The sequence below is a fragment of the Geotrypetes seraphini genome, chromosome 3, assembly GCF_902459505.1.
Source record: "Geotrypetes seraphini chromosome 3, aGeoSer1.1, whole genome shotgun sequence".
In the NCBI taxonomy this organism is placed as follows: domain Eukaryota; kingdom Metazoa; phylum Chordata; class Amphibia; order Gymnophiona; family Dermophiidae; genus Geotrypetes; species Geotrypetes seraphini.
In genome coordinates, this window is record NC_047086.1 from 219708555 (window position 1) to 219735531 (window position 26977).

Sequence of the window (26977 nt, forward strand, 5' to 3'; positions counted from 1 at the left end):
AGATTAGGAGTGTAGCTCCACTGAGAACAGGATTTTCAGTCCATTGCTAAAGCAACAGGATTAAACTCTCAGCCCCCCCAACAAAACAAGCACAAAAAAACCTACAAAAACTCAAAACCAATACAGGCCAACATTTATTCGACTGATGAGGAATATGTTCTACCTGACAAATACTTTGCAGATGAATAAGGTATGTTATGACTTTAATTATAGCTGATTATGTAATTTTTATGTTATGCATTCTTGGGAATATGAAGAAATAGGAGGAGGTGCTGAAAGGTGGAACGAAAAAAATGGAAATTCACTGGACTAAGTGTATAGCCCTTGATGGAAACTGTCCCAATTGAAGTTAGTTGGGCTGATAACTTTTCAGCACCCCCTCCTACATTGGGCTGTTTTGGGGCTGCGTTTTCAAGGTAATTGGGCGAGATTATTTTTTTAAAAAGTATCTGGCATCACTGGTCCTCTCTTATGCGACTAACTGTTTCTGCCGAGGAAGAGATGTCCCGACCGCGGGGCCCACTGGAGCTGGGGGGGGGGGAGGGAGGCAGGGTAGCTGCCCTTTGTGCCCTCCCCTAACGCAGGCCCTGCCTCTTAACTTCATCCTATGCCCTTTTATTCAGAAGCTTCCTTTCAAATGAAAGACTCCCCCTATGCTTTTATACCACATAGATACTTAATGTTTCTATCATATCTCCCCTCTCCTCCAATATATCTATATATCTAGAGAGAGATCTTTAAGTCTGTCTCCATACGCCTTATGACGTTCAGTTGCATTACTTGCTGCTTTAAAATGCAACACAATAAGAGGAAAGGTGAGTTATTAACTGGGGTTTGAACATAAAATCCTGCTTCGGCTCGCAAGAAAAGAGCAGTAGAAAAGGAAAGAAATCCCTTCGTTCAACAATGGCAAGGTCGACGGGAGAAAGACAGATGAAGCAGGCAGGATTTGAAAGGGGGAGAACTGTACAGTAAAAACTTAGCTGTCGCCTCCGAAAAGCTATTAGGCCCGCTTTAACTGAGCTCACTGTGCATCTTTCTCCAACTCCCAGCGTCCAGGCCAGATTGCATTACCGTACTTCTTCCAACCCAACCCCTGCTTTCCGGAGCGCGGCCCGACTCAGGTCACCTCCCTTCCCACGTGCTCGCCGGATTACAAGGGGTTAAGGCAGTGGCGGAGGGATCGCTGACTGCTACGGTCACCTCACCCCCGACGAGACCGTGCGTGTCCTTCCCCGCCGCTTCCCGGGGAGCCGCCAGCGCAGCTTCGCTAGCACCGGCGCGCTTCACGTTACGAGTGTCCTGCTCGGTCGTGTGTCCGCTTGTTGCACCCGACTACGGACTCCCTTCCACCTTCGGCGGTGCACAAATCCAGCGCCGGGACTCCTTTCTCTCCGGCTGCGAAGATGGCCGCCTGGGTGCGCGCTCCCAGCTCTGTTTCCTGAAGCTGCCGCCGCCCGGGAGTCCTGAGGCCTTGCATCCTCCGCTCGCCCTTCCTCTCCTTCCCCCCCATTGCAGTCGTCTACTGGAGGGCCGCCATGGTGGCGGCGAGGAGCTGCGGCGGGGCCTGAGCGCGCTGAGCCTTGGCTCCCGCCCCGCGCCAGGCCCAGGCCCCGCTGCCCGCCCGTCTCCGTGCGATGGTTCCCCCGGTGAGGGGCTCCGAGTCCGGCAGGTGAGGGGAGGCCGAGGGGCCCCGGGGGTGGGGTGGCGCTGGGCCCGCCGCTCTTCCCACCCGCTGTCTGTTTTGCTCGTTCCCAAGAGGTAGTTGCTGCTGGGGTTTGTGGTCTCTGACGCTGTTTTTCTTTGTAGGGGCCAGTGAAATACATTGGGATAGAAGAGAGGCTTCACTTTTTTGCCTTTTGCATGCAGGGCCTAATTTGGTGTGCTGTGTTCTGAGGGACTTATATTGAGGTTCATTTTCTGGGATTTAAAACGAAAGTTTGCATGTGTGTATAGAGCTTATATATATATATTTTATGGGGAAGAGTGTCGGTAAACTGATTTTCTAGCTGGGGGCCGCAGCGAAGGTGGAGTTCGGGGAGTGGGGGGGGGGGGGGGTCCGTGACTGGATCTTCTCCCCTTTAACCGGATGATATTAAGCGTGTGAACTGTTGTGTGTGTTTGGATGGCTGATGGTACTTTTGGGGTTTACTGACGTCTAAGTGTTTGCCGTATGATGTTTATCCCCTACCCTGCTTTGGGGGTGTGTACAGTTCTCATTGGGCTTTTATTTTCGTAGTTCTTTTCGTTTGTTCGGGGCCTTGTTGACACGTCCTGTTAACATTTGCAGTGATTATTGTTCAGGTTGGCAATGTTTTCCCTTCTATATGTGGTGTTTGTTTTTTTTTTTTTGTTTGTTTTTTTTAGTGTTTAAGATTAGTTTAAAGATAACTATTTTACTTTGGATGGAAGAGATGATTACTATGTCATTGAGAATTTTTGCTTTTAGTTTTTTGAGCCCTGCAGTGCTTGAGAAATGGGTCTCTGGAGCCACATGTTTGTGTATTTGTCCTGTTTTATGTTCTCATTCTAACTGGGGTGATGCATATGGAGGTTTTGGACCACGTTGAAGTTAGCACAGTATTCTCTCATGCAGGGCTCAGAAGAGGACCATTTAAAGCCTCTTGTCCTAGCTTTGAATTCTGCTTTGCTTTCCTCACTTCCTCTTTTATTTTTCTTCACTTGTTTCTGAAGATAGGACTTTACCACAAGTCTTCTGTTCTTTTATAGACCTGCTCTTGGCATTTATGAGATCTGAGTTAGGTCTGGCTTTCCTAAGCTACATCTGCCACATCCCTCTTAACAGGGTAAGGTTGGAGTGGGCCAGGCTCTACTTTGTATGGTAGAACAGCTTCATTTATCTTCAGACAGGTCAAACCGTTTGTTTTTTTTAAAGCTTCTGAAGGCCTTTGTCAGAAAAACTTGTTCTTATAATAAATTATGTTGGTACAATGAGGGACTTGACCAAAGGGCAGAAACGCAGCAATGTGAGCTAAACTAGTGATCCTGGTAGCTTTGACAGATGGGCATATTACAGGTTCTTTTTCTCCTTTTGTCATGATTTACAACTGTTCCTGTATGTATAAACAAGGTTTCATTGTAGTATATGGAAGAATGGAAAAATGAGATCTCCCTAATACACACAATAAGCTATGTTGTGTGAACTGTATGCAGTTCTGTATACAGGCATGGTAGAAAAGGACATTTAAAATATTCACCCCTAGTGTCTGTTTTGATGGGTGTTGCATGCACTTTTGCAAAAAGTGGATTAAAGGTTTAAGGTATGTACTTTACGGTGAACAGCTGTTGGTGGGTGGGGTTTTTGGGGTGTTTTTTTTTTTTTTTTTTTTTTCAAACTTTGGTATAGTATTATTTCTGACGTGACATTAATATTGTGGGAGAATTTCATGTTTCTATTACTAAACTGGTGAAGTTTTCTGTAGTGGACAGGATATTGGTGATCAGATCTCCTTGAAATTTTTGTCCTTTCAGCAAATATGCCATGACATGGCAGGTGACTTTTTCCAGTAATACTAGTATTGAATGTTCCTGTTTTATATTTATATTAACAGCTTTTATGCAGATTAACCCAAGGCAGTGTACAGTAGGTATAATTCAACATAAACTTAGGGGCTCTTTTACTAAGGCGCACTAGTCAATTTAGTGTGAGCTAAACACTAACGCGCCCATTATAGCCTATAGACGCATTAGCGTTTAGCATGCGTTAAAACAGCTAGCGCAACTTAGTAGAAGGACCCCTTAGTTTTGTTAACAACATAACAGTAGTAAAAAGACCAAATATAGACATAAATATAATGAATGAGGAAATTAAAATTGAAACTTAATAGTACTACCACAAAACAGTTTTAAAAAATATACTTAACAGCACTGAAATTCAGATAAGAGAGAGATAATACATACAAAAAGAAGACATAATACGAGGGACCTTCAAAATGTTTCCGCACTCTTATTTTTTAAAACACTATTTATTAAATATCTCAAAAGCAAATTGCAACACTTTTCCACATAATCACCGTTTCCTGATTGACTAGTCACATGACACTCTATGACACTCCCTCTTATAATTTCTCCTGCCCCAACCATTTCCCCAGAAAATATGAAGTGCAGAAACATTTTAAAGAACCCTTGTTCTTATGAAACATCTAATAAGCACAAATCAGAACATTCAGTTAACATAGGCCCTCTTTTACTAAGTTGCGGTAGACCGTGGGCCGGAGCACTAAACGCTCCAACACTCATAGGAATTCTTTGAGTGTCAGAGCATTTAGCGCTCCGGACCGTGGTAGAAACCTCTATCACAGCTTAGTAAAAGGTGTGTGTGTGTGTGGGGGGGGGGAACGGACGGACAGACTAGATATGCTTTTCTATAGTATAGCTTATCCTATTTACTTTGTGATAAAAACTGAAAAAGACATTACACAGGCTGTTGGTGTAAGACAAGCTGAATTGTGATTTAGGATGCACTGGCATGCTGAATGGCAGAAAAGGAAGTTGGATTTGTTTTTAATACTGGTTATAAGAACTGCTATCTCCAGATCAGACCTTCAGTCCATCAAGTCCTGCGATCCGCACATGCGGAGGCCCAGCCAGGTGTACACCTGACGTAATTTTAGTCACCCATGTCCCTATATGCCTCTCGTAAGGAGATGTGCATCTAGTTTGCTTTTAAATCCTAGAACGGTGGATTCTGCAATAACCTCCTCTGGGAGAGCATTCCAGGGAGAACATTCCAGGTGTCCACCACTCGTTGCGTGAAGCAGAACTTCCTGATATTTGTCCTGGACTTATCCCCCCTTAGCTTCAGTCCATGTTCTCTTGTCCATGTCACATTGGACATTGTAAATAATTTTTTTTCCTGCTCTATTTTGTCAATTCCTTTCAGTATTTTGAAAGTCTCAATCATATCCCCTGCAGTCTCCTTTTCTCAAGAGAGAACAATCCCAGTCTCTTAAGTCATTCCTTGTATTCCAAGTTCTCCATACCTTTTATTAGCTTCATTGCTCATCTCTGCACCCTCTCCAGCAGTTTTATATCCTTCTGTAGGTTGGGAGACCAATATTGGACACAGTATTCCAAGTGTGGTCTGCCCATCGCCCTATAAAGTGGCATTGTAGCTTTCTCTGATCTACTCGTGATTCCTTTCTTTATCATGCCTAACATTTTATTTGCTTTCTTTGCCGCTGCTGTGCATTGTGCTGACTGTTTCAGGGTCCTATCTATCAGTACATCCAGGTCCTTTTCTTGTTCACTCTTACCCAGAGTTGCACCTGACATTCTATACTCGTGTTCCTTGTTCCTTCTGCCTAAACGCATTACTTAGCACTTTTCCACATTAAACTTCATCTGCCATTTCTCCGCCCATTCCTCTAACTGACACAAATCACTCTGGAGTTCCTTGCTATCCTTCTGCGATCTGATTGCCCGGCATAGCTTTGTGTTGTCTGCAAACTTGATGATCTCACTGGATGTTCCTTCTTCTAGGTCATTGATGAAAATATTAAATAAGATGGGTCCAAGTACCGAGCCCTGGGGCACACCGCTAGTCACTTTCTCCCAGTCTGAGAACTTCCCATTTATGCCCACTCTCTGCTTTCTGTTCTCCAGCCATTTGACTACCCATCTTTGTATATCCCCCTCTATTCCATGGCTTTGTAGTTTCCTGAGAAGTCTTTCATGTGGAACGTTGTCGAACGCTTTCTGGAAGTCCAAGTATATTATGTCCACCGGTTCTCCACTATCAATTTGTTTGTTCACGGTCTCAAAAAATTGAAGTAAATTCATTTTAATAAGCCTGGCATGCCTTTGAGGAGAAGGCTTGATGCAGTAGCATAGCAATACTGGACTTAGGAAAATCTGGTTTGTTGTAGGTGTAGAAAGGAAAGTAATATGGGAGAGGGTTAAAAAAAAATCAATCTACAAAAGTTTCCCTGGACTCAGTGAATCTGCATTTGTTCTATCTTACAGAATTCCAGAGATAGGCTGCTGCTGCTAAGTTTGTGAAGAGTGGGGTCTATAGTATTCTTGTTATTTCTTTATTTTGTTTCAAATTTATTTTTGGTCTTCTTTCATAGTGTATTGTCTTTTTGGATCCTTAAACTGCACTACTTTTAGGATATTTTTTTTAATATATGAGGAGGCAGAAGTGTATTTAGTTTATAGGTTCAGTCACCCACCCTTGCTTCAAGGATTGGCATTAGAGTGGACTCTCATGACTGTGGAAGTGTATGGACGTAGAGAGATAATCTTTTATAACTTTTGACTTTCATTATCTTTAATTTATGAAGCTTGTGGTTATGCGTTTTCTCCTTTCTTAAAGTGAGGTTCTCCTAACTATACTCTCCTTGAAAATAATAGGCACGAGAAGATTAGACTTGTTTTCCGTAATGGGCCCCCAATGGTGGAACTCAGAATATATTAAAAATGAAAAAGATCTTTCCTCTTTAAAAAATCACTAAAAACTCATCTTTTTAAAGAAGCTTTTAACATTTAAATTTAAGACTTGTTTTATATACTCAGATTTTTAATCCTCCCGTCCCCCTTTTGTTCTCCTTTTTTGTTTTTCTTCACAACGAAAAAAACTTGTAAATTTCCCACTCTCTCCTCCCAATTCATGTTTGTCTTGTTGTCACGTAATTGTCATTTGTTTGTCTTTTTTGCATCTCTACTCTTTTTATAATTATGTACATCGCCTAGCAAACCGATTAAGCGATTCATCAAATACTAATAAACTTGAAACTAGTTACAAGCATATACTGGTGGTAGTCATGGTACATGGGCTTATTGTGCCACTGGGGCTTGCACATGTCTGAGAAGCTGAAAGCTATGCCATTGGTAGTTTTACTACCAGCAGGGCCTCCTAAGGTGGACAGGTTTCAGTGGAGATGTCAGACTAACGATGTACCATTCATATGGGCAGTGGTGGAGACTGAGGATTGTGTTAGATGTGACAACATCGAATTTATACTGCACAGAAGAAAGGCCCGGCAATCTACTGTATTCTGCCATGAAAACTTGATGATCAAGTTGCAAGGACTCGAATACGGGTCGATGGCACCTAACTGGTGGTAGTAACTATGGTTTCTGTTTGGATGTAAGCACTCAGAACTGGACACAGTACTACTAATATCGTGTGTAGGTTTATAAGTGATGTTTATGAAGTATTGGATAATAGTTTTCTTGCATTTGCGCTGTCATTGGATTTCACAGCAGCCTTTGATCTTGTAGATCATAGTTGTTACTTAATAGATTATCTACATTAGGATTAGGAGCTATAATACTTAAATGGTTTGAGTCATTCTTAAGGGATAGGTTGTATTCAGTTGTTACTTCTATAGAGTGGTCAGATAAATTAGGTTTACAATGCGGTATCCCACAGGGCTCCGCGCTATTGCCTGTTTTATTTAACATTTATCTGGCACTGTTATTGATCGAAGAGTGTGGAATTAGGGTCTATTGCTGTGCAGATGATATCCTATAATTAGAAAAAATAGAGAAAAATTTCTCTGTCATTAAATACAGTTCTTAGAGGTCTTGAACAAATTCAAAAGTGGTTAACAAAGAATAAATTAATGGTAAACTTTGATAAAAGTTTTAGCTGTTGGTTGACAGGACATTTACCTGTTCTGAATGCATCTTTGCATTTTCAGGGAGGGAAATACACCTTGTGCAGAAATTTAAATATCTTAGGATTATCATGGATTCTCAGTTTACATTTTTTGCACAGGTATCAGAAGTAGTAAAAAAAAAAATAAAAAAAGGTTTTACATCCTAAGATCCTTAAGATCTGTGAGAGATTTATTTATATGATAATGACAAGTTTTCATACTTTGATCCATGTTTTTCTGGTAGCTAGATTTGATTACTGTAATGTGGTTTATGCAGGTCTTACTAAATTTAATATCAGGCGATTACAGACCTTGCAGAACATTGCTATAAAGTTGCTAGGACATAAAAGTAAATATCATGTAACCTCTCTTTCTAAGCACTATCATTGGTTACCAATTGTTTATAGAACTCAGTTCAAAATATTAACGCATTCTATACCATGGTTCCTGATTATTTGAATTAATTGACTATTCCGTATTCTTTAGCATGTATGTTAAAGAACAAGATGGGAATCCACTCGTAATAAAGCTTTCTTTTTCCTAGCGCCCAATATTTGGAATAGTCTCCCAAGGCACATTAGAGCTGAAATAAATATTAAGGCTTTTAAGACATTGTTAAAAATCTATTTTTTCAGGTGGCACTTGGAGCAGATTTGCTGCCTGTGGATCATATTTACTGAGAATTCTTCAGGTGTTCCTTAAATGCACAGTGTAATTAATATTTGTATGTTATGTTGTGTGTTATGTTCTTTGTGTGTTATCCTATTTGTTATGGCGTTCCTTTTTTATTTTTATTTGTTTGAAATTTTACTGATGTAAACTGCTGAGAACTATGTTAAGATTTGGCAGTACTGTATATAAAATTTTAATCAATATAAATGTACTAGTTAGATTTAGGCAGACTTTTTTTTTTTTTTTTTATAATTGACCCTGAAAATTGACAAAAGTCCTTGTGTCAATGGTGCAAAATTTGAAGGAGTGTTCTGATGCAGCTATTCATACTGAATTTCTGAAAATTTGACAATGCAAGGATGATAAAAAAAAAAATCTGAAGTCTGTATTTACTTGCTCTGGAGTTATAGCAGCTGATGATAGACTGGTCAAAATCTGTCATGACAAACTGTGACAAGTTTTAAAGACACACTTTGAGCAAAATGTTTTAAACAAGCTTTTGCATCCATAATGCTCATACTAGCATCACTGAAACTAGCATAAAAAGTTGTGCTGGACTGCCAAAAATTAGTATTTTTCAATTATTTTCAGCTTTTTTGAGCAGCTAAAATGACATTTTATTCAATGCTGTGCACGATGCAATGCTACCAACACCCAGTAAAACAAGTTGGGGGGGGTTGTCTAGCTTAGTAACTATTGCAACTAAGGATCAGATATTTGGAAAAACTTTTTTTTTAAATGCTGTGCTAGTTCTGCATACAAATTTTGAACAAAATCTGAGACATAATGGTGGGAGCTTTTTTTTTTATTTTAGACCACTTGGTATGGAATGACCCCCAACACTTATAACCTATGTGGGAAAAATAACTGCCTTCTTGGTTAATCAATCAGTTGATAAAATGTAATTGATAATTAGATTCAGCTAATTGTAGCTGTTGAATCTGAACCTTGCTATGAGAGTAAAGTACTGTATTTATATGTATAATAGGCACATGCACGTAACATTTGCTATACCAGTTAGTTTTTCTAAAGCATGCTATTGCAAAACTAATACATTTTGGTTTTAAGGGCTATTCCTTTTTTTATTTTGGGTGTTTGTACTCATTAGTCCATGAAAGTGCAAAAAGTCTAAAAAGAAATTAAGCCTTAATAATAAATATGCTAATTTTGCAATTAGTGCATCTTAGTAAAAAGTATACTGGTATAGTTTGCTCATTCACATAGTGTGAATGCTTGGTAAAATGTGCATAATATGTGCGGTATTCATATAAATATGATAAATCACTACAAAATTTCTACAGAAACCTATGCTATGGTCAAAGAAAGTTCCTGAACATAAAAATAAAGTTGTTGAAATATATGTCTGGAAAGGGTTGCAAAGCCATTTCTATTGCTCTGAGACATCACTGAATAACAGTGAGAGTCATTATCTCCAAAGGGAGAAGACTTGGAACAGTGTTGAATCTTCCCAGGAGCGGCTGGCCTGCCAAAATTACTCCAAGGATGCAGCGACAATTCATCTGGGAAGTTGCAAACCTTCCCGGAAGAAGATCCAAAGAACTGCAGGTATCTTTAGCTTTAGCTAAGGTCAGTGTACATGACTCCACAATAAAAAAAGACTGAACAAAAATGGGATTCAGGAAGGTAGGCAAGGTGGAAACTGTTACTATCCAAGAGTAACATTTTTGCAAATTTGAAATCAGCACTAACACCTGGATGATCCCCAGGCTGCTTGGGATAATGTTAGGGATAGCTGAGTTCAAAGTTGATTTTTTTTTTTTTTTTTTGGATATGCAGCATTCCACAGTGAAAGTATCATACTAAACAGCTACATGTGTTAGTAGTGTGATGGATTAGAGATGCTTTCCTGCCTTTGGACCGCGACAACTTGCCAGTATTAAAGGAACCATGAATTCTGCTCTCTACCAGAAGATTCTTAAGGATAATATCCAGTCATTTGTCTTTGAGCTGAAATTATAATTGGGTTATGCAGCAAGACAATGATCTAAAACAGTGTTCTTCAACCTTTTGACACCTATGGACCAGCAGAAATAAAATAATTATTTTGTGGACCGGCAGTTGAACACTGAGCTAAGTTGTGGGCCAGACCCTGCCCATCTCCACCAAGTCTCCGCCCCAGACCCCGCCTCCATAATAGTACTAATTGTAACACCATTTTTTCCATTCATTTTTCATATATATACACATACACAATATAATCTTATTAACAACACATAACAGTTAATCACAAAATTAAACTACACAAAGCACACTGAATGCTTCTCAATATTCATTCCTACCAGAACACAGATAACCCCATGCAAATATGGGACCAAAAACTAAAAGTACTAATATATACAAACAAACCCTAAGATGCAAGACTCTGCATGCAATACAACCCCAGAGGAAAAGAAATAAATGCATTTTTTCCTGAACAGTGCAAAATACAGACAGCAAATGTAAATCAGTCCCTTTTATGTACTTTTTCTTTAAAATTGTATTTCCTCCCCTCTTTCCTATTGTTTCCCGTGGTTTTAAAAAGCAATTACCCATGTAGGTCTCGTTAATGTATTATGCATATGTGATTTCTCCAAAATCATATTTTTACCTTTTGTACAACGCTTTATAATTTGGAAAAGCGTTCAATCAAATAATATGAATAAACTTGAAAACTTGAAAATTAAAAAATAAAATCATTCCCCCTACCATTGTTGTCTCCCTCCTTCCATGCTGTGTGCCTTGCCTTGTGGCCTGCTCCCGCCTGGTTGTTTTATGCTGCCCCCCCCCCCGGTGTTATCTTCGGGCCGGCTCCCTCTTCCTCAGTGCTGCAGTGCATAAAGCCATAGGGAGCGGCTCCTCGCGCATCCCGCGCCTCTTCTGGAAGCCTTCCCTCTGAAGTTGCAACGTCAGAGAGAAGGATTTTGGTTCCGGCGCAGGACGCACGTAGGAGCCTCTGCTCATGGCTTTGTGCACTGCAGCACTGAGGAAGAAGGAGCCGGCCCGAAGACAATGCTGCATTGATCGCATTGTGGACTGGCGGCTGAAGAACACTGCCTTGGGCTCAATGCACATGCTGGCCCTGCGGATCGGAGGAAATTTCTGTGGACCAGCACCGGTCCACAGACTGGTGGTTGAAGAACACTGATCTAAAATACAAAAGTAAGTCTACATCTGAATGACTGAGGATAAACTAAAGTTTTGGATTGGCCTAGTCAAAAGCCCTGACTCAAACCCAATAGAGATGGTCGTTCATGCACAGAAATCTACAAATGTGTCTGAATTAAAGCAGTTCAGCAAATAAGAGTGGGGTAAGATTCCTCTACAGCAACGTGAAAGGTTTTTATATAAAATTATAGAAAGCATTTGGATTGCAATTATTGTTGCTAAAGGTGGTGCAGCCAGTTATTTAGGGGCCAGTTACTTTTTTTACACAGGTGGTAAGGATGTTGGGAAACTTTGCTCCTTAATTAACCCCCCCCCTTTTTTTTTCCAAAAACGCAAGTGGTTTTTTTTTTTTAGCGCAGACTGGCACGCTGAATACTTTGTGCTGCTCCCGACGCTCATAGAGTTCTATGAACTTCAGAAGCAGTGCAAGAGCATTCAGTGCACCAGCTAGCACTAAAAACCACTTTTTGTGGTTTTGTAAAAAGGGGGAGGGGGGGGGCGGGTAAATGAAGTAATAATTTAAAGATTGTGTTGTATTTACTCAGGCTCCCTCTGTCTAATGTAATTTTACATGTTGCTTAAAAATCAAAAAACATTCAGTGTAACATACAGTATATGCAGTACTAGGGGAAATCAGGAGGAAGGGGGAAAACTTTTTCACATCATTGTAATTTTAACTAATTTCTCTCATTTGTGTGTACGGACAGCATTATATAATATAGGAAGTTGTGAATGTAACTGTAGTGTTCATTGTACTAAGCTGGAGATGGGGCCCTCAGATAATTGTCATATGCTTTAAATTTTATGCAGGAAGTTTGACTTGTTTTATGGACATCTGTGATACAGCATAGGCTTATTGAAGAGGAAGCCTACTTAGGATAGGGTTACTGAAGGCTTGATCACGCCAGGGAAATTAGGGGTGGGATGGACTGATGCCATTCTAACTAGGCTTGCTCTAATTTTTATCTTTTCACATAAGGACACATCACAATTTGCCTGTGGCTTTGGTATAGATAACTTGAATATTTCTTAGCTAGAAATATTATATTGTTGATAATTTACTCCTTAGTGTGTAGTAGTCTCAAGTTTGTAAATGATTAGACTATTTTTAGCAGACTAACTGTAAAAATAAGTACATTGACTTGAAGTGGATAGTGTGGCCCCAATGTCACTGGTCCAGGGCTAGAGAATGACACAGGGACAAATTTGTCCCCGTCCCCATAGGAACTCAAGTACCTCATCTCGTCCCCGTGTCTTTGGTTGCTGTCTCTGCCTTGAACACTTATGATTTTAAAGTGTGTTAGGTTTGTGCAGATGAGGACGGAGCTTTCAGGAATGGGGCAGGGACAGGAAAGGAATTTAAGAGGACGGGGAAAATTTTGTCCCTATGTCATTCTCTACCCAAGGCAAACAGGTTATTGGTCAGATAATGCATGCCTAGAAAATGTATGGTTGTTTAGTTAATTCATCTATCTTCCAGTTCTTTTCTGCTTTGTACAGATTGGCAACAGGGAACTCTATCCATGCTCTGTCCTGTTTTAGCTTGACAGTGTCCAGCTGACTTTCTCTGTTTTAGACTGACATCTTCCCTCGCTTTTTTCCTAGGTCTCTCTGTGACGGACGATAAGTCTGGAATAGGAATGGAGGATCGGAAACCCACCGATGAGGAGAAAGACTCTGAGGCATCGGGTAAGTCCACTGGGACTGTGACCTGTTCTCTGCATCAGTTTTATCCTATTGGTGCTCCATAATGAATGTGGTGGCATTCTTGCTTTCTGCATTCTGAGCAGAAATTGAAGTGCCATAGCCATGTACTAATTGCATTTTGTGAAAGCTTTACACTCACTATTCTGTAGTCTAGTTTTCCAACTGGGCATCTCGGAATTTGAACTTGCAGTCACCTGGTACTAAACTGGGAACAGTGCTGCTGAGTTAATGGAGCAGCTTCTTTGTCTGTACTGATAGGAGAACCCTGTCTGCTTTAGCCAGATTGCTCATATCTAGCCTCCTAATTTGTGTGCTGTGACACTTGTTGGTGATCCTTGGATTTTCTTCTTTGCACTAGTATAGGGGTTGGAAAATATTTTTGGGCAGAGTACAAAAAGAAACACTCTTTGTGAGCCTTTAAAGAGGAAGGCATTCTAAATTAGGGAGCAACCTGCTGGTCATTTGGTGGTATTTGTGCCAGGCATTATGTTTTGTGACCTTTTTGTAAGTTAATTAACCTCTCTATAGCTCTGTTCCCTCAAGTGTGATTTGAAAGTGTTGCTGATGTTTAGCACTGTGGAAACTGTCATAAATACAAGATTTTAAAATTGGTAGCAGGAGTTTTTCACACAAGATGTTAATGTCCACAATACTTACTTTACTCATGTAGAGTTAGCAGGGTATTACTTTCATAATAGGGCTGAGGCTAGCTTTTGAATCTTGGAACTTGCAAATCTGTAACTTCTCTTTACTAGTAGAAGACACTGGATTGTTGTTTTTTTTTTTTTTGTTTTTTTTTTTGGGGGGGTTTCTTAAGATACTTGATGCTACAGTGTTTTCGTCTGCCATCAATAGCAGTGTTCTTCCCCAGAAATTTTTTCCAGCCGGGTGGCATGAAAAAGTAGCCGGGTGGGGCAGGATAGGGAAATTTGGTGGTGGGGAAAATCAATGGCTCCTTTTACTAAGCTGCAGTAGTGTTTTTAGCATGTGCAGAATTGCGCTACATGGCTAGAACTAACGCCAGCTCAATGCTGGCGTTAGCGTCTAGCACGTGCGGCAATTCTGCGCGAGCTAAGCGTGGGTAAAACCGCTATCGCAGCTTAGTAAAAGGAGCCCTAAATGTGTACTATTTGTATTAGCTATTTGTATTAGTTAATTATTAGTTATTTTCCAATGCTCAATATGACTTCCTTTCTTAAGGTTTGACACTTACTTGTTCCATAATATTTTTATTAAATTTAACAAGTATCCAATTCTAGAAGTGAATAATTCGATATTTGCCCTCTTTCAAATGGTATAGAGCAGCGTCTCTCAAACTTTTTTTTAACTCCGGCACACTAAACGGAGCAAATGTTTTTTTGTGACACACTAAATGCAGCAAATGTTTTTCATGGCTGGAAAAAATTTCTGGGGGGAACACTGTCGCCGTTAGTTTTCAAGGTCCAATCACGTCAAAGAATGATGCTTATCTGGGCAGTTGTATAATAAAAAGAATGGATAAGATAACATGAGAAGTGAAATTGTCATGAATCGGAGGGATACATACCCTGTAGGTCCCAAAAGCAGGCTTGTGGATTAGATATAAAGTATGAAGGCAGTGGTGTACCTAGCATATGTAAACACTTTCAACACTGAGTGTGAGATGTCCAAAAATGTAAGACAGGAACAGCATAGACTTAACGCAATCCAAAAAATGAAGGAAAAAGCCTCAGAAAGGGCACCAAAACGGCTCAAAGAGGTGGTAGAGTGTTCACCTCACTGGCAAAAAACCTTCATTGTATGATAAAGTCTTATGCTGTACTGTAATGTTACAACAAAAATTAACATAATAGAGGAAATATTCCACTTATCTTCACTGATCGGTACACCAACGATGGCCAGCATTTCACAAATTCATGCTGCCTCAGGGTGTATCCCGACCGATCAGGTTTCTTTCTGAACAGAACCCCGCAAATTTTTGGGGCATACTGTAAACCATATTAGTGTATCCTGCACTCAAGGTCAGGACCGATCAAGTGAAACTGGTTTCTTTTGAGAGAAAGGCAGCCCCAAACCCTGTGGATTTACCAGTTGGCCTCATTTGAGACTGTTGTGCTCCTTAGGAGAAAGGGGCTGTCTCTTTTCTGTCCTAGACTTTGAGCTACTTGAATTTGACTTAGTTGTTGGTCTTAGATTCTGAGTTGTATTTGCTTTTGGATTCTGAGGAAAGAAATCCTCAGAATTTCATAAGGCTGAAATTTGGGTGAAAACCAAGCATGAACAATTTTCCTTGATTGATCAAGGAAGAAAATAAATCCATTGTTTTGTAGGATCAGTAAGTCATGAAGATAGGTTTTACGTTTTTAGAAAACATTTCAGTCCTTGATCAATTATCCCCTGATGGGAAATTCCTTATTTTTTTGGTGTGATGTATTGGGTGATGAGTTTCTGTAAAGAACCTTGGGGTTGACACAGAAAGGCTTGAACCATATGTGGATATTTGGTTTTCACTGTGATTGCAATATGATGCTATGCAAAATACTGATGGCATGCTAATTTTATAGAGAAGTAAACAAATTTATTGCTTATCCAAAGAAAATATCTTAGTAACAACACTTTTTTAAATAAATTCTTCAGGACCATTAGAGGTGACACTCTCATAGCAATTTCAGTGGGAGCATACTTCACCATATATCTTCATCAGTCCAAAGTATTGTATTTTGTATTTCTTTTTAACTTATTTTAAGATGTGAATCCATGTTTCGCCAATACAGGCTGTTATCTCAAGGCAATATCCCCCTGCAAAAAAAACATGAGTTAATTCTTGGGGAAGCAACAACTTCAAAATATTTCTTCAAGAATTCTTCCCCTGACAGTCTCACCCTATATGTTAATCTTCCTTTCCATGTTCTTCACAATTCAAAACATGTGAAAATCTTAGAAAGGAAGATTAACATATAGGGTGAGACTGTCAGGGGAAGAATTCTTGAAGAAATATTTTGAAGTTGTTGCTTCCCCAAGAATTAACTCATGGTTTTTTTGCAGGGGGATATTGCCTTGAGATAACAGCCTGTATTGGCGAAACATGGATTCACATCTTAAAATAAGTTAAAAAGAAATACAAAATACAATAATACTTTGGACTGATGAAGATATATGGTGAAATATGCTCCCATTGCCATTGCTGTGAATGTCACCTCTGATGGCCTGAAGAACTTATAAAAAGTGAGACTCATATGTAGGCGCAGAAAAACAGATGCCAACCTGTGCTTTCACTTTTGGTTTTGTTCAGACATGTGCACATGCCTTCTACCTCCATCTGCTTTTGAATCTTGCAAGGACTTCCTTCTGATTACAAAAGGATTCAAAAACTTGCATGAAATCCTCTCTGTGAAGCCTTTGTATGCTAACCTGGTTCTGATTTAAAAAAAAAAAAAATTCTCGCAATAGCTGTGCATCTGCAGCCTGTTTTCTCACTGCGTTGCTGTGGAATACTTAGCCTCAGTTGCATTAATTTTAATAGTGTGTGGTCATGTATTCTGCATAAGTTGACACCTGCAACTTTGTATTGCTTGGCGTGTACAACCTGCTGTGAATTCATAGCACACAGTAACTTTGCATTGGCCCTTTGGGCTCTGCAACCCATAAAAACATAACCTTACTGGGTCAGACCAATGTTCCATCTAGCTCAGTAGCCCATTCTCATGGTGGCCAATCCAGGTCCCTAGTACCTGGCCAAAATCCAAGGAGTAGCAATATTTCATGCTACCAATCCAAGGCTTCCCCCATGTCTTTCTCAATAACAGACTATGGACCTTTCCTCCGGGAACTTGTCCAAATCTTTCTTAAAACCAGCTAGGCTATCTGTTCTTACCACAACCACTGGCAATGCCTTCCAGAGCTTAACTATTCTCCGAGTGAAAAATAATTTCCTCCTATTGGTTTTAAAAGTATTTCCCTGTAACTTCATTGAATGTCCCCATATCTTTGTAATTTTTGATGGAGTGAAAAATCGATCCACTTGTACCTACCTGTTCTACTCCACTCAGGATTTTGTAGACTTTAATCATATCTCCCCTCAGCCGTCTCTTTTCCAAGGATCATTGCATTATATCAACATTTTGGTAGGGCATATTTAGTCTAAAGGATACTTTTTGAATAAAGTTATAGAAGCGTCGCCCAAGGGGCTGTGTGAATTTCTGGAAGTCTTGAAATAAGATGGTGGTCTTTTATATTTACTGTTCTATGATTTATGACTGTATTAAGCAGCCTCAAGTAGGGGGTATAGCAAAAAAAAGTGGGTTTCAATGGCATGTGGGTGGGGTTGTGGGAACCTTTTTTTTATATGTAAGCTTTTGTTTATAGCACTTTTTTTTTGTTTCAGTTTAATATTTTTTTGATGCCTTTGCTTTATTGTACGTCATTTAAAAGAGCTTTGGCTCTGATCTAACATTCATAATCTTAAATCAAGTCTGAAGAGGCAGTTGGATATCCAAGGAGGGCAAGACCATAGCAGAAAAACTAAATAAATTCTTTGCTTTGACCTCTACTGTTGATGTTGGGGAGAAAACTCAACTGGACTGATCTTTGAAGATGGTGATTGAAAGGAACTTGAAGCAAATAACACTGAAATGGGAAGATGCACTAGAATAAATTGACAAACTAAAGAATAAGAAATCATTAGGAATAGATGGCATTCATTCCAGAGTTCTAAAAGAACTTGTATATGACATTTCAGACCTGCTACTAGCACTCTGTAACCAATCATTAAAATGAGCCTTTGTGCCTGAGGACTAGAAGGTGAGCAATGTAACACAGATTCTTATAAAAAGGGCTCTAAGTTAGATGCCAAATAGTATTGTGAACAGAATAGTCAGGACTCGGGCATATGTGTAGACATGATTTAATGGGGAAGAGGCAATGTGTATTTAGCAAAGGAAAGTCTTGACTTACTTTTCTAGTAGAATTAAAGGTGTTGACAAGGGTGAGCTGTTCAGTATAGCCTATTTGGGGTTTAAGAATGCATTTGACAAATCTACCAGAAGATCAGTGCACCAGCTACCATCCAATTGCTAACTTTTCTATTGTCAAATAATTTTTATTGAGCTCCGCACAGAAAAAATACAGATAATTCAAACCAATACAGACAAGCCCAAATTTCCAAAACACACAAATCCCCCCAACCCAACCCCCCGTAGTGCTCCATCCAGTCAAGTGCATGAGATGATAAAGTGAAAAGTTCACAATGACTCAAATAAAACATACAATAACATTTGATTCAGCAATTCAATAAATGACTCCTCGCCAGGGGAGTTTGCTAACTTTCTATTCATTGCCAAACTCACTGAAAAAACTTTTCAATCAACTTTCTGACTTTCTAGAGAAAACCAACGCCTTCCATCCTAATCAAACAGGCTTTCGCGCTAACCACTCCACGGAACTCTCTAATTGGCCTCACCACCACTATCCTCTATTATCATGACCACTGTAAGTCTGCCCTGCTAATAATATCCCTTGGCCTTACAGCATTCAACATGATTGATCACGCTCTTCTCCTTAACCGTCTTCAAAGTAACGGAATCACAGGCTATGTACTAAAGTGGTTCTCCTCTTACTTCTCTGATAGAACCTTCATAGTCAATTTCAACAATTCAACTTCCACTCTCATCTCGCAAACATACGGAGTTCCCCAGGGTTTTATTCTTCCCCCCCTGTTGTTTAACATATTTTTAACCCCCCCACCAACTCTGGCACAATCAATTGGATTTACCGTCCACGACATCCAATTACTCTACCCCTATTAATCCAACAAATGCAGATGATATCTAGGAAATAAACACAAAACTTGACAAGATTGACAAACTTGACGGCTGATTCATAATAAACGATCTCTAAATGTAACAAAAACAAGGGGTATCTTTATTCCTAGTTTCTGACAAGGAAAATCTGAAAGAACCTATATGTTTAGACTGCAGCCCAATTCAGATTGATACTAAAATCAAACTCTTGGGGGTCAACCTGGATAAAGACTTCAATTATCATGATTAAATTAGTGTATGGGTGTCAAACATAGTGGGCCAAAATTAAAAACTTGGACAAAGTCACAGGCCAATCTTGATATTTACTGAAAAAATGTCTACAACTGAGGAAGCCAAAAATAGAGAACTGCAAGACTAAGATTGTAAATATAAAAGTGGCAAAGAAGCATTGTGGGCACATAATAAACTACCCCCCCCCAAAAAAGGAAAAATAATAACAAAACCTTGCGTGTGGAAAGGTTTAAAAATGCATAAATAGAGTCTGCTGCAGAGTGTGAAAAAAGTGTAGCTGTCCTGCACTAACAAATGTCACAGTGTGGCAATAGACTATAGAAAACATATAAACCATCAGCTGATATTTTATGGGGACTTAAGATAACTTAAAATAACTATGTGCACGTTGAAAATAAAAAGGAAGAATGAAATAAAGCCATGGTGGCTCTTACATAGTAGAGACAATCTGTAGCGCTCTGAGCTGAGCAAACTGAAAGTAAAACCGGCTCGAAAAATACTGACAATTTAAAAAGGGGGGGTCACATGACAAGTGGCGCAGTCATGAGCAAAAAGTGGCACGAAAAGAAACGTTAAAGAAATTGATGGTCACATGATAATTAAAATCCGATTAAAAATAATAAAAGTGAAAGGTGTAAAAACAACTGACACATCGTGAAGATAGTATAGCTGTCATACATTGATATACCCGGCGGGCCAGCTCTAGTAGACATTTGGTATTTTCTCGCGGGCCAAATATAATTACACTGCAGGCCAGATTTTGACATCGTTTGATACGATTGATCACCAATTACTCTTTGATAGACTTCATTCTGTAGGGATTACAGATGAAGTTCTAGCTTGGTTTACATCATACTTTAAGGATCGCACATCCACAGTTATTTTCAATGAATCTTTATCCTTACCCTCACATATTACACATGGGGTTCCTCAGGGATCTATTCTTTCACCTTTGCTTTTTAATATTTTTTTGGCTCCACTATTGACACTATGCCAATCCATTGGATTTCATGTTTTTGCCTATGCCGATGATATACAATTATTGCACCCATTAGTTAATAACAACATAAATGAAATTTTGGCTATTAATGAGAAACTAGATCAAGTGCATCATTGGCTGGACAAAAACAGACTAGCTCTTAATATTAAAAAAACTAATGTCATGCTTTTTCCCTGGAAGGATAGTTTTTCTCTTGTTACTCCTATTTCAATTTCAAACGTTCCTCTTCAATTAGTTAAAAATATAAAAATTTTAGGAGTAATCTTTGATAATAAACTCAACTTTCATGACCATATCAGTAGCATTGTGAAAACTACCTTTTACAGATTGCGGAAAATTTGTTCTATTTCTAAATTTCTCTGTCCTAAAGCACTAAATATACTTATTCATTCTCTGGTGATATCTAAAATCGATTATTGTAATTCCCTATTCAAAGGAATTGCTTTACAAGAAATAAAACGACTACAAATTATTCAGAATGCATCAATTAAATTAATAACTAAATCCAAAAGTTTGATCATGTAACACCACTCCTTAAAAAGGCTCACTGGCTTCCTGTTATGCATAGAATTACTCATAAATTATGTACAATTATTTTTAAAACTTTATATAATAAGACCCCAGCATTTTTATTTAGATTACTTATCCCTTATTCTGCAAAGAGAACCTTGAGATCTAGCGAACAAAATCTTTTATCTATTCCCTCTCTGAAAATTATCAATACAAGGAGACAATTTATCTTCTCTTGTACGGCACCGCAGACATGGAACGCCCTCCCTATGTTTTTACGGGAGGAGAAAGAGTTTGTAAAATTTAAAAACGAGTTAAAAACTTTCCTTTTTAGAGATGCATTTGCAAGTTAATCTTTTATCTTATTGTTTTGTTTATTTTATTCCCCTCAAATGTCTTATTCCCCTTTTGTATTTTCCTTTGATGTCTCCTCTTTACTTTACAAATTGTATTTCATCCCTCCTTACCTTGTGTTTAACTATGTTAATTTTTAGCATAATAAGTTTATTTATTAATTGTATGGACTGTTTTGTTACCTAATCTATGTAACTTTTTAAATGTACACCGCTTAGAAACTTTGTTTAAGGCGGTTAATCAAGCCATCTAATAAACTTGAAACTTGAAACTTGATCTCTGAATTAGTGCAATAACTCAACGATGCTTCTATAAACTTAGATTAATTTGCTCAATCACATTGCTTCTAGACTCATCCTCAATGTAAATTCCGATTCACTCACTGGTGGTTTCCCACATCGACTACTGCAATTCTTTATATCACGGCATCACACAAAAGGAAATCCGCAGACTTCAACTCATTCAAAATATGGCTATCAAACTCATACATAGAGCAAGGAAATTTGACCATATTACCCCTCTACTCTGCGAAGCACACTGGCTCTACATATCGCATCAAACAACATACAAAATTCTCCTACTTGTTTTCAAGATTAAACAAATTCTCCAGCCTTTCTTGATAAACTCCTCATTCCCTGTACTTCATCACGAGCCTTACGATCCAGTATTCAAAATTTACTTAATATCCTATCCATAAGAGAACTATTCTACACACGCAATACTATATTCTCTGTCACAGCCCCTTCTCTATGGCATGCCCTACCATCGGATGTCAGACTAGAAGAATCCACTGATAAATTCAAATGCAATCTAAAGACCTTTCTATTTAGGGATGCCTTCCATATTTGAAAAAAAAAAAATGCCTTCAGTACACGTGGCCTAACGGAGTAATAAATAAGAACTGTTTTTATGAAGCGATATCCTCACCCTATTGTTTTCTCCACCCCCTCTTACCTCCCTTTTAATTTATTTTATCTCGATGTACTTTACTTCTCCTTAACAATGGACCCTTTTGTTGTTATATGTGTCTATCTGTTTTGTCCACTACGAAACGCCCCCCTTTTTAAAAAAAAATTTAAATTTTAGAATTGTAAACCGTCTAGGTAACCATTGATAGACGGTATATTAAGTATGAAATAAATTTGGAAACTTAGTGGGATAGATGGCTATGTTTTGCTGTGGGTTGATACTGGTTAAAATATAGGGACATTTGGATTACCGTATATACTCGAATACAAGTCGAGACCCCCCCTCCCCCAGGAGGAAAAATGGTTGACTCTACTATATAAGTCGGGCGGCTTAATATTCAAGTGCCCTGCCCTGTCATGCTCTGCACCCAGCCTCCTCCCTACCAAGCTCTGCACCCAGCCCCCTTCCCTCCCTCCCACTCCTGTCAGGCACTGCACCCAGCCCCCTTCCTTCCTCCCTCCCCTGTCAGGCTCTGCACCCTCTCCCCCCCTCCCTGTCCTATGATCAAATCTCCTCTTCCGATCTGAACTCCTGCTCATGTTGCTCAGTGGCCGAAGAAACTCGATCTACGACAGCCAGGTAGCACAGGAGCTCGCGCTGTACCTCCACTAGGGATCGGCAGAGGAGGTATGAGGATAGGGTAGGGAGGGGAGACAGGGTGCAGAGCCTTGTAGTGGGAGGGGGTGTTGGCTCGAATATAAACCAAGACCCCCCCATTTTGGGGCCAATTTTTTAGCCCAATAATCACGGTTTATATTCGAATATATACGGTAAATAGTTTTCTCAGTAGAAAAAGGTGTCTAGTAGAGTGTCTGGGAGATATGTACTGGGACCAGTGCTGTTAATGTGTTCTAGAAAAGGAAACAGTGTTTAAGGTGATAATTACATAAAATGGTTTAAAGTTTGCTACAACATGAGCAGATTGAGGAACTGCGGAAAGATCTTAAGAGATTGGGGAACTGGGCATTTAAATGGAAGATGAAATTTTATGTGGACAAATACAGAGCAATGGGAAAAATAATCCTTGACTTTAGGTGTTTTGAGTAGCCATCATCTTCTAGTACAAGATTTTGTAGTCCTTAACAGTAATGCTTCTCATGGGGAAGGACAACCTATGATCCGCAGTCTTACCTTGCTGCCTATAAAGTTGCTCCAGGTCCCTTAGGTGGTGTCGGCTGTGAGACTGCTATAGCCCCTAACCTTGATCTAGTTATAATGTCCTTGCATAGATAATTTCCCCCCTTCACATTTGTGACTCTAAAAGTAGATTTTGCAACAGTATTTGGGAAGCACTGCCTCATGGGACATTGAGTGGTATTTGCAGTTCTGGTTGCCCTGTTTCAGAAAAGATAGTGAAACTAGAAAAGTATGGAAAAGGACAACAAAAATAAGTTGCTGGATCAGCTCCCTTTCTAAACAGGTTAGGGTGGTTCAGCTTGGAGAAAAGATGACTGAGTTTATAAAATCAAGTGTAGTGCTGATACTGGGCACTTTATGAAACTTGTAGCAGATTTGAAAACAAATTGTAGATTTTTTTAATTTTATTTACTACTCTGTCAGAGTTTGTGGCCCAAGAACAAATTTAAGACATCTGGTGTAGCTGGGTTTAAAAGGAGTTTGGGTAAATTCTTATTTGCATCTGTCAGGGATTTTCTAGTGACCCATAACTGAATATTTGATTTCATCTGGCATGGTACATGTTGTATCAAGGCTCTGCAATATTAGTAGTCATCCAATTGTATTTTTGTAATCAAAATAATGATAAATAACAGATGAAGGAACAACAATAAAACAGATGTAAGGATGCACTTTCAGCAAAACAAAAATGTTAAGCTTAACATTTTTAATGTACAGGTAGTCCCTGGGTTAAGAACAAGGTCATATTTTTTAAACTGTTCTTCAGTTGAATTTGTATGCAACTTGGATCCTGTACAGTACATTAAGCATTAAAGAACATTAAACATTAAAAACAGTCCTCAAAATAAAGTACTGTAGTTTAAATAGAAAGAAAGAGAAGAGGTTTACACTTTCATTCTTCATTCATCCCACTTTTCCCTCGCCACTGCCACATCCAACATTTCTCCCTCTCATCTTTCTCTTCCCCATGCATCTGTACCTCACACCTCTCCCACCATCATGGCCAATATTTCTTTCTCCCTCTCTATGCCCAACAATTCACTTCTTTCATCATTTCCCCATTACACCATCTCTCTTTTCGTCTTGCTCAGACACCCATGACCAACAATTCTCCCTTTCTATTCCCTCCCCACCTCGGCATCTCTTTCCCTTACTCCCTCCATTCTTCCATTCTATGTCCCCAAGTTCATGCTCCCTCCCTCCTTTCTTCCTTCCATCCTTTGTCTGAAGTTTGTACTCTCTCCCTTTCCTTGGTGTCCTAATGTGACATTTGTCGTCCTTCCCTCCGTTCTGCATCCCAAATTCATGCCTCCTTCCCTCCCTTCCGTGGGTGCTTATCTCCGCTGGCCGGCTGTCTCCTCCCAGCCGTTCTTCTCTTCACAAAGCTGCAGCCACGGTTCCTACATGTGGCCTGCAGCTGACCCGGAAGCTTTCCCTCCAGTATCGGAGAGAAGGCTTCCGGGTCAAACATGTGGCATGTGCAGGAGCTGCTACTTGCAGCATTGTAAAGAGAAGTGCGACTGGGAAGAGGCAGTTGGCCAGCGGAGGTAAGCACCCACGGAAGGGATGGAGGCAGGCATGAATTTGGGACGCAGAATGGAGGGAAGGACGATGAGGAGCATATTGGGTTGCAGGAGGAAGGTTGTCTTTGGACAGGAAGGGAGGTAGAGGGGTCATGTTGGCATAGGAAGGGAGAGGCAGGACCCCGGTTTGTAAGTACGAAGCCAACATAAGTTGGACATTCTTAACCTGGGTACTGCATGTATTGCCCCTCTTCCCATAATACCCCCACACCACCTTTAATTCACTACTACACTTACCAGGAGGCTTAACTTTTATACCTCCCAGTGATGCAAAAAATTCAAAATAAAGTGTTGTGCTTTAGGAGCCAGATATTGAATATAAACTTCCCAAACAGACAGAAATAATATCCTATACTTTTAAAATGACATTTCCCCCCCCCTCAATTCAAATGGCATTAAATTACAGAATTGGTTATGCTGTTGCCAAAAGGTTGGAAGTTCAGCTTGCACTCGCTTTTGCAGAATGCAGTTTTTTCCATAATATTATTTTGGCCAATAATTTTAGTTTCTTGTACAATCGGGACCAGTGGGTTATTTCCGTCCACCTGCCAGGACTAGTTATTTCCATCTATCCGCCAGGATTTTATAGGAAGCCTCAAACTTCAGAGACGAACCCCTCCCCCTCTTAACTCATTTCCTTCCTACAAGCCATGTTATAGGAGCTTGTATTTCTGCTCGTGTTTCATTTCGTGTAAATTCAGTTTTTGTGTTCACGGTTTTCGCCCTTGTGCTCTGACTGCGGGAGATTGCAGACCTTTGGAAAAGTTTGCTTCTGGGGGCTTCCCTGCTTGTCAGTAAACCCCCTGGACAGCCTGCACATCAGATTGGGGCTCAGGTTCCGTTCCCTTCAGAGCTTGCTCACCTCAGGTTTATCCACTGGTGGGTCGAGCATAGGCTGTGTGGGTTCCATGGAAGTATGCCAGGGATTGGAGCCAGACTGCATTCCTCCACCAGTAGTCTGTGCGACGTGTCCGAGGATGGTGGAGGTACTCGGCTGTGGAGGTCCGGCTGGTGGGACAGTCAGAAAACTCAGTCCATCTTTCCAGCTATATGAGGCAGAGGATCTTCCTGCGAGCTGTTTCAGTTCTGTCTGCAGTATTTTCCAGTCAGCACATGGTTCTGTGAGTACAGGCTGACAGCCTGAATCAGCAATTTTGGAGGGGGTCTTAATAAAGGGTTTTTGGGTGGTTTTCCTGCATATCCTACCCCCACCCCTAAAATCCTAAAATTGCCATTTTTGAGTGTTCTCTGTAGCTTTCCTACCCTATTTTTAGTTAAAATGGCCATTTTGGATTTTTCCTGATTTGAATTATTTTTTATACATCCTAGCTTTGTTTTTGAAAGAAAGCCTCCCCAGGGCAGGATGTCATGGATTCATGCCTCATTTGTGGTGGAAGGCTGTTAGATATGCAGCCACGTGTGCTGCGGCCCGTGAGGGGTGCGAGGCTTGTCTAGATTTGCTGCCTTTGCCCTCCAAAGAGGGTCTTCTAATGCCTTCTGCACCGATTCCTGCAAAAATAGTGTTTGGAGGGGAGGGGCCCTGGGGAGTGTGCAGGCAATGCTATGGTGAAATGCAAGCACGTTTCCGGAGATAAGCCTTGTAAATTTTCCAAACAGTCCAAAACTGGTATGCAGGGATTGGCTCCCGCAGCTGAAGATGGATTTGCCCCGGATTTTGTTAATATGCTTTATCCCAGGACAAGCAGGCATGATATTCTCACATGTGGGTGACGTCATCTACGGAGCCCCGATGCGGAAGCATTTTCAAGCAAACTTGATTGAAGATTTAAGTTTGCTCTGCTGCTCCACGCATGCGTGCCTTCCTGCTCCACTAGGGGGTGCATCCCCTCGTGGTCTCCAGTTCAAAATTTTCCGCGAGCCTAGAAGACGTGTTTTTCAGGCTCTGCCCCAACTGCCTTCTAGCACCGCGATTTTTTCTTGTTTTTTCACGATTAAGTCGCTGTGCGCGAATTCCTTACCTTTTTACTTGATTCCTGCTTCGTTTTCAACGACCCGGAGGCTTCCGGGTCCCCGTGGCCGCGTGGCTAATCGAGCCGCGGCTACTTTCGATTTAATGTCCCGGCCTTTGACCGGCTTTAAAAAGTGCACCCGGTGCGAGCGGCTTCTTTCTCTCACAGACCCGCATCGCCGGTGCATCCTTTGTCTGGGGGCGACTCATCCAACCGACTCATGCCCCCAGTGCGCTATTTTCCAAAACCGGGCCCT

General features: G+C 40.2%; 1 protein-coding gene across 5 annotated transcripts in view; it reads left to right on the top strand.

Moving 5' to 3' along the window:
* The first annotated feature begins 663 nt into the window (after positions 1-663).
* LOC117357919 (histone-lysine N-methyltransferase 2D-like) overlaps positions 664-26977 on the top strand; it is a 104551-nt gene continuing 78237 nt past the window's right edge. For 2 of the 5 annotated variants that reach the window (XM_033939181.1, XM_033939182.1), the window contains exons 1-3: positions 1052-1672; positions 9736-9863; positions 13068-13151. In XM_033939181.1, coding sequence (XP_033795072.1) covers positions 1638-1672; positions 9736-9863; positions 13068-13151 — 247 coding nt within the window. In that variant the 5' untranslated portion in view covers positions 1052-1637. Of the gene's footprint in view, positions 816-1042; positions 1673-9735; positions 9864-13067; positions 13152-26977 lie in introns of those variants that run through there. The other 3 variants (XM_033939183.1, XM_033939184.1, XM_033939185.1) reach the window with 2 other exon arrangements.